The sequence below is a fragment of the Argopecten irradians genome, chromosome 12, assembly GCF_041381155.1.
Source record: "Argopecten irradians isolate NY chromosome 12, Ai_NY, whole genome shotgun sequence".
NCBI classification, from domain to species: domain Eukaryota; kingdom Metazoa; phylum Mollusca; class Bivalvia; order Pectinida; family Pectinidae; genus Argopecten; species Argopecten irradians.
In genome coordinates, this window is record NC_091145.1 from 22,349,801 (window position 1) to 22,363,174 (window position 13,374).

The 13,374-nt window shown below is 36.8% G+C and overlaps 1 protein-coding gene across 1 annotated transcript in view; it reads left to right on the forward strand.

The window, feature by feature from the left end:
* Nucleotides 1–13,374, forward strand: part of LOC138336266 (calcium-dependent secretion activator 1-like) — a 65,251-nt gene that overhangs the window by 41,901 nt on the left and 9,976 nt on the right. The window contains exons 4-11 of the mRNA XM_069285681.1: nucleotides 3,789–3,882; nucleotides 4,235–4,356; nucleotides 5,537–5,648; nucleotides 6,751–6,887; nucleotides 7,340–7,406; nucleotides 8,578–8,691; nucleotides 9,073–9,262; nucleotides 10,480–10,616. Coding sequence (XP_069141782.1) covers nucleotides 3,789–3,882; nucleotides 4,235–4,356; nucleotides 5,537–5,648; nucleotides 6,751–6,887; nucleotides 7,340–7,406; nucleotides 8,578–8,691; nucleotides 9,073–9,262; nucleotides 10,480–10,616 — 973 coding nt within the window. The remainder of the gene's footprint in view (nucleotides 1–3,788; nucleotides 3,883–4,234; nucleotides 4,357–5,536; nucleotides 5,649–6,750; nucleotides 6,888–7,339; nucleotides 7,407–8,577; nucleotides 8,692–9,072; nucleotides 9,263–10,479; nucleotides 10,617–13,374) is intronic.

The window sequence follows — 13,374 nt, forward strand, 5'->3', positions numbered from 1 at the left end:
TTTCAAAAAATTTCAATTGTTGTCAATATTTGATCAATATCTCTATTTTGGTATTGTTAGATGACACCTCCATTTTCTCTATAATACAAGACTGTACTTCTCAAAGTTAAATTTAAAAAAATTTCAAATGTTGTCAAAAATCGATAAATGGTCGAACATAAACTTGTAAGATAGCAGGCTGAACTGATAAGTGTTGTGTATTTTATTGCATACAGATTTGTGATAGAAATACTGGATATACATCTCTAAATCTGGTTTGCTAAATGGCAGTCTTGTTGTGAAATACAAGTATCATCTCCTGTGGATAATTAATCAAAAGTCCACATTTCTGGAACACATTAACCAACAGACTGTTTTCAAGTTTCCTATTAATTTTAAAATGCATTTACTGGCTCACAGTTTTCTGATTGCTTTTGAAGTTCCCCATGCAGATTGCATCGTAAAACTTGATAGTTTGAGAAAAGTTTTTGAATTAGAAATATTTTGAATCATTTCTGTTGCTTCTGCTGCCAGTTGTTGTGTGCAAATCCTAAAAGTTATGTGGATTTTATGATAAATCTCTGTCTGAATGCTGTTGTTGTGACTCGTGTGACGCCACAGTGTATCAGATAATGACTTATATACAGATTCATGTCTTCTGAACAGAAAGTCATCAACAGATAGAACTTGTTACTGACATATAGAACTTTGTCAATAGAAATCTAAAGGCTGTAGCAGTGCTTGTATTTTAGCATTTGTCTTTCTAGAATTTTTTATGTTCTGACATGATTATGCTAATTGCATTTTCTGAATGACATTAAAAAACTGTTATAAATATACAAAGTATACAAAACCAACTATGCTTCCAACATCATTATGCTGACAATATTTGGATAAGATGGCTGACACTGAATCATTACTTGGGAAGAAAGAAAGGAGGGGGGAGGGCATATAGTGTATATCATGTATTGTGTCGTTTTATGTTTTGATTTTAACAGAAGTTGGTGGTTGGGGGGGGGGGGGCAAATGTCTAAAAAGATTTCTTATTTGATCAGAAAATCAAATTTAATTTGTAATATGTCTTTATTTTGCTAACATTCACATCAACTTCAATGGCAGGCGCAATATCATTAGAATTATCATGCTTTTAGTTAAAGATGCTCCATTACTGACAAATAATATTTTTTCTCCATCAAAAACAGAAGTAGAAGAATTAGTGTTTTTCTTCAGTTACAAAAGTTGCTTACTTTATACCGTTACCACCATTGAAAAGTTTGAGCTTCTTATTTTACTTCAGGATAAAAATATTAAAAATGATAAATTGCATCCTGAAAAATCTGTGGCCTTATGTCTGATAGTGAATGAAGTGTGCATTGCTCATGCACTAAAAACAAAATATATTATTTCATATTATTTTTTTGTGTTAATTTTGTTAATTATAATTAGACATATATATATATACATGATTAAATACCAATTATTATTCAAATGATGAGTATCATTTATGCTCTGCATGCATCTTTAAGAGTATATACTGGTGTAATAGTCTGAAATACAGTTCCATTTATTCATTACATTTTCTCTGGTTGAGAAAAGATCATTATACCTTGTACACCAAGAATTACTGAACCATTAGTGAATAGTTAACTCTTAAACTATTTAAACACACATAGAATAGAAACTAATTTAGTTCATAAAGCAAAACTTATCATAAGTCTTTCCTTATAATTATCATATTAAAATTGAAAAATTTCTACATCTGATATTTTCTGTTTTTGATTAAAAAATCATTTGCCATAATTTTCCCTATGATGATAAAGTTATTTCATAAACTTGATCACAGGTATTACATGACCATGTAAAGTTGATCACAGGTAACCTATAACATGACCATGTAAAGTTGATCACAGGTAACCTTTTTACATGACCATGTAAAGTTAAATCACAGGTAACCTATTACATGACCATGTAAAGTTGATCACAGGTAACCTATAACATGACCATGTAAAGTTGATCACAGGAACCTATTACATGACCATGTAAAGTTATCACAGGTAACCTATAACATGACAATGTAAAGTTAATCACAGGTAACCTATAACATGACAATGTAAAGTTGATCACAGGTAACCTATAACATGACAATGTAAAGTTAACACAGGTAACCTATTACATGACCATGTAAAGTTGATCACAGGTAACCTATTACATGACAATGTAAAGTTGATCACAGGTAACCTATTACATGACCATGTAAAGTTAATCAATCATAACAATGTAAAGTTAATCACAGGTAACCTATTACATGACCATGTAAAGTTAATCACAGGTAACCTATAACATGACCATGTAAAGTTGATCACAGGTAACCTATTACATGACAATGTAAAGTTGATCACAGGTAACCTATAACATGACAATGTAAAGTTGATCACAGGTAACCTATTACATGACCATGTAAAGTTGATCACAGGTAACCTATAACATGACCATGTAAAGTTGATCACAGGTAACCTATTACATGACCATGTAAAGTTAATCACAGGTAACCTATAACATGACAATGTAAAGTTGATCACAGGTAACCTATAACATGACCATGTAAAGTTGATCACAGGTAACCTAGAACATGACCATGTAAATACCAGTAAACTTGAATCACAGGTAACCTGTTACATGACCATGTAAATTCATCACAGGTAACCTGTTACATGACCATGTAAAGTTGATCACAGGTAACCTATTACATGACCATGTAAAGTTGATCACAGGTAACCTGAACATGACCATGTAAAGTTAAATCACAGGTAACCTATTACATGACCATGTAAAGTTGATCACAGGTAACCTATTACATGACCATGTAAAGTTGATCACAGGTAACCTATAACATGACCATGTAAAGTTGATCACAGGTAACCTATTACATGACCATGTAAAGTTGATCACAGGTAACCTATTACATGACCATGTAAAGTTGAATCATGACCATGTAAAGTTCATCACAGGTAACCTATTACATGACCATGTAAACTTCATCACAGGTAACCTATTACATGACCATGTAAAGTTGATCACAGGTAACCTATTACATGACCATGTAAAGTTCATCACAGGTAACCTATTACATGACCATGTAAAGTTGATCACAGGTAACCTATTACATGACCATGTAAAGTTGATCACAGGTAACCTATTACATGACCATGTAAAGTTAAATCACAGGTAAACCTATTACATGACCATGTAAAGTTGATCACAGGACCTATACACACCATGTAAAGTTGATCACAGGTAACCTATAACATGACCATGTAAAGTTGATCACAGGTAACCTATAACATGACCATGTAAAGTTGATCACAGGTAACCTATTACATGACCATGTAAAGTTGATCACAGGTAACCTTTACATGACCATGTAAAGTTGATCACAGGTAACCTATAACATGACCATGTAAAGTTGATCACAGGTAACCTATTACATGACCATGTAAAGTTGATCACAGGTAACCTATTACATGACCATGTAAAGTTGATCACAGGTAACCTATTACATGACCATGTAAAGTTGATCTCAGGTTACCTATGGCATGGCCATGTAAACTTTATCACAGGTAACACAATACATGACAGTGTAAAGTAGTATATTCTTTATAATCTAATCAGATTGATTAACTCTATGTTGTCAGAATGCTGTTAAATTCATTGATTGCATAGTTTCATTTTTGTTTCCCATGGCACATGTAGAATTATACTCAAGGATTCTTGCTATCACCTGATATTGAAATATCTTGCTGTATTTTCAGGACACATCCATCATCGCTGTCCAAAATGGATATATCTGATGACACTGAGCCCGGACTCTCTAAATTAGATGTGGTCCTGTCTTTTACACTGGAGGTAAACACAATTACATGAACATTTTTTTGGTATGTGTTGTCAATTTTCTTCCAGACCAAATATTATTAATGCCAATTCATCTTTTTACTAGTGCATCAAAGTCCATAGATTAAGTTGACATGTATTAACTTGCTCTTTAATCTGTTACCTTTATTGATTGGGCCCTGATTTGGCTCCAAACCTCTCCAAGTTTCCTATATGGAAAAGCAGTTTAAGCTTTGACGTCAGTGTAGAGGTCAAAATATGTTATTGTAACATAAGTGTAGCTTACCTTACACAATAGTTTTTCTTATATAGGGGGTTATATGTTTTTTTACTCTGTAATTAATATGAAGGTATACCACTATTACAGGTGCATGTCGTAGAGGTCAAAGGTCTCCGCTCTCTTGCCAACAGTAAGATTGTGTACTGTACAATGGAGGTGGAAGGAGGAGAGAAACTACAGACTGACCAAGCAGAGGCTTCCAAACCAAGGTAAGGATTTAAGGTTATGGTAAAAATAGTAGTGGCTACTGACCCAAGGTAAGAGGTCAAGGTCATGGTAAAGGTAAAATAGTTGTTGATACTGACCCAAGTTAAGAGGTCAAGGTAATGGTAAAAATAGTTCTTACTACTGACTCAAGACAAGATTTTAAGGTCATGATAAAAATAGTTGTGGCTACTGACCCAAGTTGAGAGGTCAAGGTCATGGTAAAGATAGTCATGGCTACTGACCCAAGGTGAGAGGTCAAGGTCATGGTAAAGATAGTTATGGCTACTGACTCCAGGTGACAGGACAAGGTCATGGTTAAGATAGTCATGGCTACTGACTCCAGGTGACAGGTCAAGGTCATGGTAAAGATAGTCAAGGCTACTGACTCCAGGTGAGAGGTCAAGGGCATGGTAAAGATAGTCATGGCTACTGACTCCGGGTGACAGGTCAAGGTCATGGTAAAGATAGTCATGGCTACTGACTCCAGGTAAGAAGTCAACCTACTGACTGAAGACTAGAAGTCAAGGTTGTGGCAATAGATTGAAAATAGCTGTGGCTACTTGGGTCATTTCTATCATAACCAAATAAATTTTGTTGAAAGATTTCCAAGATTAAAACTGAAAAGATCATGTCTAAAGATGAAAGTTGAAAGTGCATTTGGAATGCTCCATTTCATTAACGTGTAATAATCTCAACTGTCAATATCTAAAACAAATTGAAGATAAAACTTGTAACCCTGAAACCATTGTCAATGTCATACAATTTTAACCACAAACCTAGAACTAGTTTGGGTCAAGGTCACACCTTTATATCGACACTAGAAAAGAAACAATCAAGTGCAAGGTCACCATAAAGTCAAGGATGAATCATTACACAAAGAACTAAAAATAATAAATTGACTAAAGACAAGATCACACAGATTGTACAGCAGTTCTGAAGCTAGCACAAATTAAGCGTCAAAATATGCAAATGTTAAATTAGCTTGTTGTCTTCAAATGCCGTTGTTCAATATTGATATTTGATGCCTACATATGTTCTGGTAATTAAAGCAGCAATAATTATAGAACCGATTTTCCAGTAAATCTGTAAAAGAAATATTCTTTTACATTTACATACAGTAGTGTTTAATATTGATTTATTCTACTGGACTTGTTTATATTAGCTGTTTATATTTTGCTCTAGCTGGGACACCCAGGGTGACTTTACGACAACCCATCCTTTACCTATTGTAAAAGTGAAGCTGTATACAGAGAGTTCAGGCATGCTTAGTCTGGAGGACAAGGAGCTCGGAAAGGTAGGCAGTAATTCACCTCCTGGGTGACTTACCGAAAGATAAGGCTGTTATTCACCTCACAGGTGACATACTGAAAGGTAGGCAGTAATTCACCTCCCGGGTGACTTACTGAAAGATAGGCTGTTATTCACCTCCCGGGTGACTTACCGAAAGATAAGGCTGTTATTCACCTCACAGGTGACTTACTGAAAGGTAGGCAGTAATTCACCTCCCGGGTGACTTACTGAAAGATAGGCTGTTATTCACCTCACAGGTGACATACTGAAAGGTAGGCAGTAATTCACCTCACCGGGTGACTTACTGAAAGATAGGCTGTTATCCACCTCCCGGGTGACTTACCGAAAGATAAGGCTATTATTCACCTCACAGGTGACATACTGAAAGGTAGGCAGTAATTCACCTCCCGGGTGACTTACTGAAAGATAGGCTGTTATTCACCTCCCGGGTGACTTACTGAAAGATAGGCTGTTATTCACCTCCCAGGTGACTTACCAAAAGGTAGACTGATATTCACCTCACAGGTGACTTACTGAAAGGTAGGCAGTAATTCACCTCCCGGGTGACTTACTGAAAGGTAGGCAGTAATTCACCTCCCGGGTGACTTACTGAAAGATAGGCTGTTATTCACCTCCCGAGTGACTTACTGAAAGATAGGCTGTTATTCACCTCACAGGTGACTTACTGAAAGTTAGGCAGTAATTCACCTCCCGGGTGACTTACCGAAAAGGTAGGCTATTATGATTTACCAACGGGGCTACACAGGGGGTGTGCTATTTATGATAAAACGATGGTGTCTACTTGCAACTTATAAATGCAAACCTAAGACAAAAACGAAAAATACATTTCTATTGATTTGAAAATCCCACCTTAATATTATATACCTGGGTATTTGTCATTGTTGAGACAAAACTTTTGCATCATATTTTCGTGATCATAGCCATGTCCTATCACTAAAGTATCGTCCCCACAAAAATAACTGGATTACGATATTATTTCTTGTACATGGATTTGTAACATATATTTTATGTCACAACTGAATATGCTATATTTTATGTCACAACTGAATATGCTATATCTTTAAAATAAACACTTTGATCTGTAGGTTGTTATTCGGCCGACTGCCAACAGTGGTCGAATGGCTGAGTGGTACCGCATGCAGACCAACAAAAACTGCCCTGATGATCTCAAGATCAAAATCGCCGTCAGAATGGACAAACCACAAAACATGAAGCATTGTGGGTAAGTTAGGCACTAGATGAAACAACAGTGAACATGGTTTTGTAGATTTACGAAATTAAGTGAAATGTAATAACACGATGTCTGGCTAGTAACATGGTGATCTAAATTGTAGTTTAGATTTACAGTGTAACCGGATGTCACCAGTACCATCATATTTGGTCAGTATAGCCTGGTTTCTGGATTATATATGTTTTATTACTATAAATTAAGAAGGAAAATGCCATACAGTTATGCTGGAATAGACAAGGATCTGGATTGGACAAAGGCCTATTTTGACAAGTTATTTTATAGAATGAATAGGCTCCTAAACAATAATAAAGTTAAGAAAGTAAATTGAGTGATTAATGATACTGGATGTTGCATCATTGTTGGGAGAAAGTAAAAGTTATTTAGGTCAAATTGATGTTAAAAAAAACCCATGGCATTGACTGATTTTGTATCTTATTTCTTAGGTACCTTTATGCTGTGGGAAAGACTGTTTGGAAGAAATGGAAGAAGAGATATTTCGTTCTGGTTCAGGTAAAGTTTAAGTATTACATTGTAATTCTAGTTCAGGTAAAGTTTACGCATTACATTGTTGTTCTAGTTCAGGTAAAGTTTACGCATTACATTGTTGTTCTAGTTCAGGAAAAATTGTATAGCAGAGTTGTTTATATTTGTGGGGGATTACATTTCATTTCATATTCAGAGTAAAGTTAATGTCTGCAAACTTTAGTTCCCACAAATAAAATTGAAAGAATGGCAAGTATAGTCTATGAATATGGTTAATAAAAAAGTTTCCTCTTCGTAGATAAATATCAAATACACATGTATGCCTCAAAATTTTCTTCTTGCGAACAACTTTACAGTAAAGTGTGACAGATTTGTATAGAGTAGGTTTCTGTGCTAACCTATAAGTCATCTTATAATTTCTTTCTATACAATTTAAGATGAATATGAGATCTTGGGACTACAAAGAGTAATGTAGGTACCTGTAATAATGCTTAAAAAACATAAATGCTGATACATATGACCCCTGATAACACAGACATCCCCAGTTTTAATTGTCAGGATAGCTGAATATCATTTACTCAGTTGATTAATAGAATCTTACATGGGCCTGTCAGGTGGACAGGGATATCTCAACCCAAGTGAAAGATTGTGACTGGTCAACCTGTGGCTTGCCGAGGATTGATGGTCAAAATTTTTCACTTGGGTTGAGATATCCCCATCCACCTGACAGGCCCATGTAAGATTCTTTTTCTCCCATACTTAACAAGAAATGGTGAAGAACGTCGCTGTGCGTAAAAATGGTTGCTGCATGTATTGATGACGTCACTGAATAGCGTGTGTGAGCTCTCTTTTCCCTACCCAGGTAAAAGACAGAGTTATCTTTTCCCTAGCAACCGCGGGATTACCCTGTCAGTTATTGGAGAAAATCAAATCTGTTCCCCAGAGACAGTTATCTTTTCCCTAGCAACCGCAGGATAAACCTGTCAATTATGGGAGAAAATCAAATCTGTTCATCAACATTTCTAAGGAAGTGTGACGTTACCGGACTTTCACCGTCTGGATTATTGAGGTTCCGCTGCGAAAAATCAAAATGAAAATCAAATGATAAGACCCCATCAGAGATAAATGTGTTTTGATAATGTATTAACAGTAATATCATCGCTGTCTAGATTTAAAAATTTTGTGTTTTTTCTCACAGGTGTCGCAGTACACGTTTGCGATGTGTAGTTACCGAGAGAAGAAGCCAGACCCCACAGAAATGATGCAGCTCGATGGATTTACTGTCGAGAATGTTAAGAGAAATTCAAAATTAACACACCTTTCTAAACGAAAGCAAAAACAGTAGAAAATGTATTTGAACATGTGATAATACTATATTGTATGTACAATCAATTGTGCATCAAAGCCATTTCCCTGAAAAAAAAAAAATTGTTTTATTTTCACGATTTCATATGAAATAATTTCTCAATTCAGAAAGTTCAGGCTGCTGATAGTATTGAAAATGAAAATTACATGTGAATAGAGAGTTGATAAAGTTTTAAAATTTGGTAAAACAGCATAGAACTAAATTTGAAACTGTCCAATAAACATGAATGACACACAAAATTTATTCTTGAACATCTTTAAAATACATTTCTTGTGATGAATTTTGATATTGCATAATGTCCAACTCTAACTTTGGTCCACAGATGTTGAAGGAGGAAGGTTTTTCTTCAACACAGTCAAAGAGGGTGATAATGTGACTTTTGCGGCGGAGGATGAGAACGAGCGCACCCTGTGGGTACAGGCTGTTTACCGTGCGACTGGACAGACCCACAAGCCGGTGCCACCCGTTGTGCAGACCAACAAGATCTCAAACACGCAAATTTCTCGTATGCAGGGGGGTTAGTCATCCAGCACCGGGAGGGGGATCTTTTTTCAATATTTCAAAAATTCACTGCTTCAATCCACAAAATTCTTTCGTTATTTTCTATTTTTCCTCCACTGAAAACTTAAGTAATGGTCATCCACCATGACTTTTGTTGTAAAATTTTTGTTATTTAACATCTTTTAAGAACTTCCAAATTGATTTCCTGTTATTTTCCTCTATGCAAATTACTGCTTAAATGTAAGAAATTTACAATTTGCTTCATTTTGCCAATATTTGTCTATTTCATTTTGGGAAATCAAAAGTACCCCTTTTTTGACAAGCTAATACCACAAGGAGTTAACCAACATTTGTTCTATTTGAAATTTTAAGCAAGACAACTATGGGAATATTTATAGGGTCTTACAGTGGAAGACATACTCCCATGTAAAGACTAGAAGGGGTGGCAGATATGATTTATATAACTCTTTTTGTCCAACATACTCCCATGTAAAGACTAGAAGGGGTGGCAGATATGATTTATATAACTCTTTTTGTCCCACATGAACCAAACCCTTTGTAATATAAAGCTGAAATATGTACAGTAATACATGGTTATAACACACTTACAGTGAAATAATAGTTATAATGTAGTACTTCTCATTCCCCGATGAAGTGCCATTAAGTTATTTGTAATAAATGTATACCAAACTATACCTATAATGAAGTCATTTCATTGATTCTCAAGAGATTAATTATAACCGTGTTTTACTGTACAGTTTATTATAAAATGTCCGGGGTTCGGGAATTAATAGCTTTTTATGAATTTGCTTTGACAATTTGCATGCTTATAGTTTACACCTTTGGAAAAAAATGTGTTTTGTTTTCCAAAATACAATAAACTGACTGCATTCTAGCTTGCTGCACTTACAGCTCTGCCTGTACATTATATTCATATACTCAGATCTCTTTCACGTCATTTATGCCAAGCACTTTATATAATGTGTATAAATATTGCATATAGAAGTGAATTATTAAAATGATTCTTTTGATATCAATTACATTCTTAATCATGATTTTATGGTCAAAATACATATTCAGAATGTCTTAAAATACTTTCTTGACATAGGAAAAACTTACAGAGTAAGCCTATTTGTAGGATGAAATACAATCAGTTTTACAGATATAAGGTGTGTTGTTATTCCTGTCATTCAGTGTTGACTACATGTCTGACATACGCCTTGACCATTACAGATGCTGACCGAGCCAGAAAACATGGTTTAGATGAGTTTGTACAGGCCAACCCATGTATCTTTGACCACCATGAGCTGTTCACTACACTACAGGTTCTAACCCTCGACTTCAGACTCAACGATGCATACACATGTCTGGTAAATGCACTCATTATCCAAGTGTTGTTGTCCATAGCTGTTTGGAGTCACACATTTTCACCCCTTTGAAGTTTATTTGAATTTTATTAGCCCACCATCAACAGATGGTGGGCTATTCAAATCGCTTTTTGTCCGTTGTCCGTGGTCCGTCCTTCCGTCCGTCCTTCCGTCCGTTAACAATTCTTGTTACCGCTATTTCTCAGAAAGTGCTGAAGGGATGTTTCTCAAATTTCATATGTAGGTTCCTCTAGGGCCCTAGTTGTGCATATTGTATTTTGGGACCAATCGGTCAACAAAATGGCCACCAGGCAGCCATCTTGGATTTTGACAAAACTGAAGTTTGTTACAGCTATTTCTCAGAAAGCATTGAAGGGATCTGTCTCAAATTGCATGTGCAGGTTCCCCTAGGGGCCTAGTTGTGCATATTGCATTTTCGGACAGGTCGTGTGAACAAGATGGCCGACAGGACGCCATCTTGGATTTTGATAGTTGAAGCTTGTTACCACTAATTCTTAGAAACTACTGAAGGGATCTGTCTCAAATTTCATGTGCAGGTTCCCCTAGGTCCCTGGTTATGCATATTGCATTTTGGTACCGATCGGTGAACAAGATGGCCGACAGGACGCCATCTTGGATTTTGACAATTGATGCAGTGGTTTTTTTTGGCCGAATCTACAGCCGAACTTCGGCTGTTTCCCCTAGCCAAAAAATGCCTTATTTTCCCAATTTTGAAGTCAAATTTCCCAATAAAAACTTATCAAATTCAATGACATTTGTGTTGATAATTTGAACCAGATTTTCATTCCTAAAATGTGTAAATATAGACTAGTCTACATTACTGAAAACAAAGAATTTGGGATTAGAAACGATTTTTATTTCACAAAATGAAATCAAAATCGAAATGAGCATAACTAGGTCGCTAGTTGCACCTTCAGTTCAGAGACATTTTACAGACATTCAAGCTAATAAAAACAATAGTTAATTGCTTTTAAGTAATATAACAATGTTTCCAGAGTTAACTTACATTATTAGTCGTCTAATTATTTGTTTTCGACATAAGCAAGGAGTTTTTTCTCTGTAAAATGATCTCTGTTCAAGGTAGGAAGTAGCACTTGGAATCTAATAATGGAGCCGGAATCCGGTTTCCGGAATTCAGGAATTTAGAAAAAAATTAATAGAGAAACAACAAAAAAAGTTTTAAAAATGCAAATAGTGTTGCAAATTAATTGTTTTATTTTTAGCTCACCTGGCCCGAAGGGCCGGTGAGCTTATGTCATGGCGCAGCGTCCGTCGTCCGTCGTCCGTCCGTCCGTCCGTCCGTCCGTCCGTCCGTCCGTCAACATTTCCTTTAAATCGCTACTAGTCATAGAGTTCTGCATGGATTGTAACCAAATTTGGCTACAATCATCCTTGGGGGAGGGCGAACAGAACTTGTACAAATTTTGGCTCTGACCCCCCTGGGGCAGGAGGGGCGGGGCCCAATAGGGGAAATAGAGGTAAATCCTATAAATCGCTACTTGTCCTAGAGTTCTGCATGGATTGTAACCAAATTTGGCCACAAACATCCTTGGGGGAGGGCGAACAGAACTTGTATAAATTTTGGCTCTGACCCCCCTGGGGCAGGAGGGGCGGGGCCCAATAGGGGAAATAGAGGTAAATCCTTTAAACCGCTACTAGTCATAGAGTTCTGCATGGATTGTAACCAAATTTGGCCAAAAGATCATTTTGGAAGGAGAACCAGAACTTGTATAAATTTTGGCCCTGACCCCCTGGGGGCAAGAGGGGCGGGGCCCAATAGGGGAAATAGAGGTAAATCCTTTATATCGCTACTAGTCATAGAGTTCTACATGGATTGTAACCAAATTTGCCACAAACATCCTTGGGGGAGGGCGAACAGAACTTGTATAAATTTTGGCTCTGACCCCCTGGGGGCAGGAGGGGCGGGGCCCAATAGGGGAAATAGAGGTAAATCCTTTAAATTGCTACTAGTCCTAGAGTTCTGCATGGATTGTAACCAAAATTAGCCACAAACATCCTTGGGGGAAGGCGAACAGAACTTGTATAAATTTTAGCTCTGATCCCCCAGGGGCAGGAGGGGCGGGGCCCAATAGGGGAAATAGAGGTAAATCCTTTAAATCGCTACTAGTCATAGAGTTCTACATGGATTGTAACCAAATTTGGCCACAAACATCCTTGGGGAAGGGGAATAGAACTTGTATAAATTTTGGCTCTGGCCCCCCCGGGGGCTGGAGGGGTGGGGCCCAATAGGGAAATAGAGATAAATTCTATAAATCGCTACTTGTCCTAGAGTTTTGCATGGTTTGTAACCAAATTTGGCCACAAACATCCTTGGGGGAAGGGGAACAGAACTTGAATAAATTTGGCTCTGATCCCCCGGGGGCAGGAGGGGCGGGGCCCAATAGGGGAAATAGAGGTAAATCCTATAAATCACTACTTGTCCTAGAGTTTTGCTTGGATTGTGACCAAATTTGGCCATAAACATCCTTGGGGGAAGGGGAACAGAACTTGTATAAATTTTGGCTCTGACCCCCTGGGGGCAGGAGGGGTGGGGCCCAATAGGGGATTTAGAGGTTAATATTAAAATTCCTTCAGAAAAGAAACAATGAACCTGTATTCAGAACATTACTTGGCATTACAAACCAGGTGAGCGATACAGGCCCTCTGGGCCTCTTGTTCTTCTAATAATAGAAAGAAAACATCTTGTGAAATAGAATTAGAAATGTTTATTAGATAATTC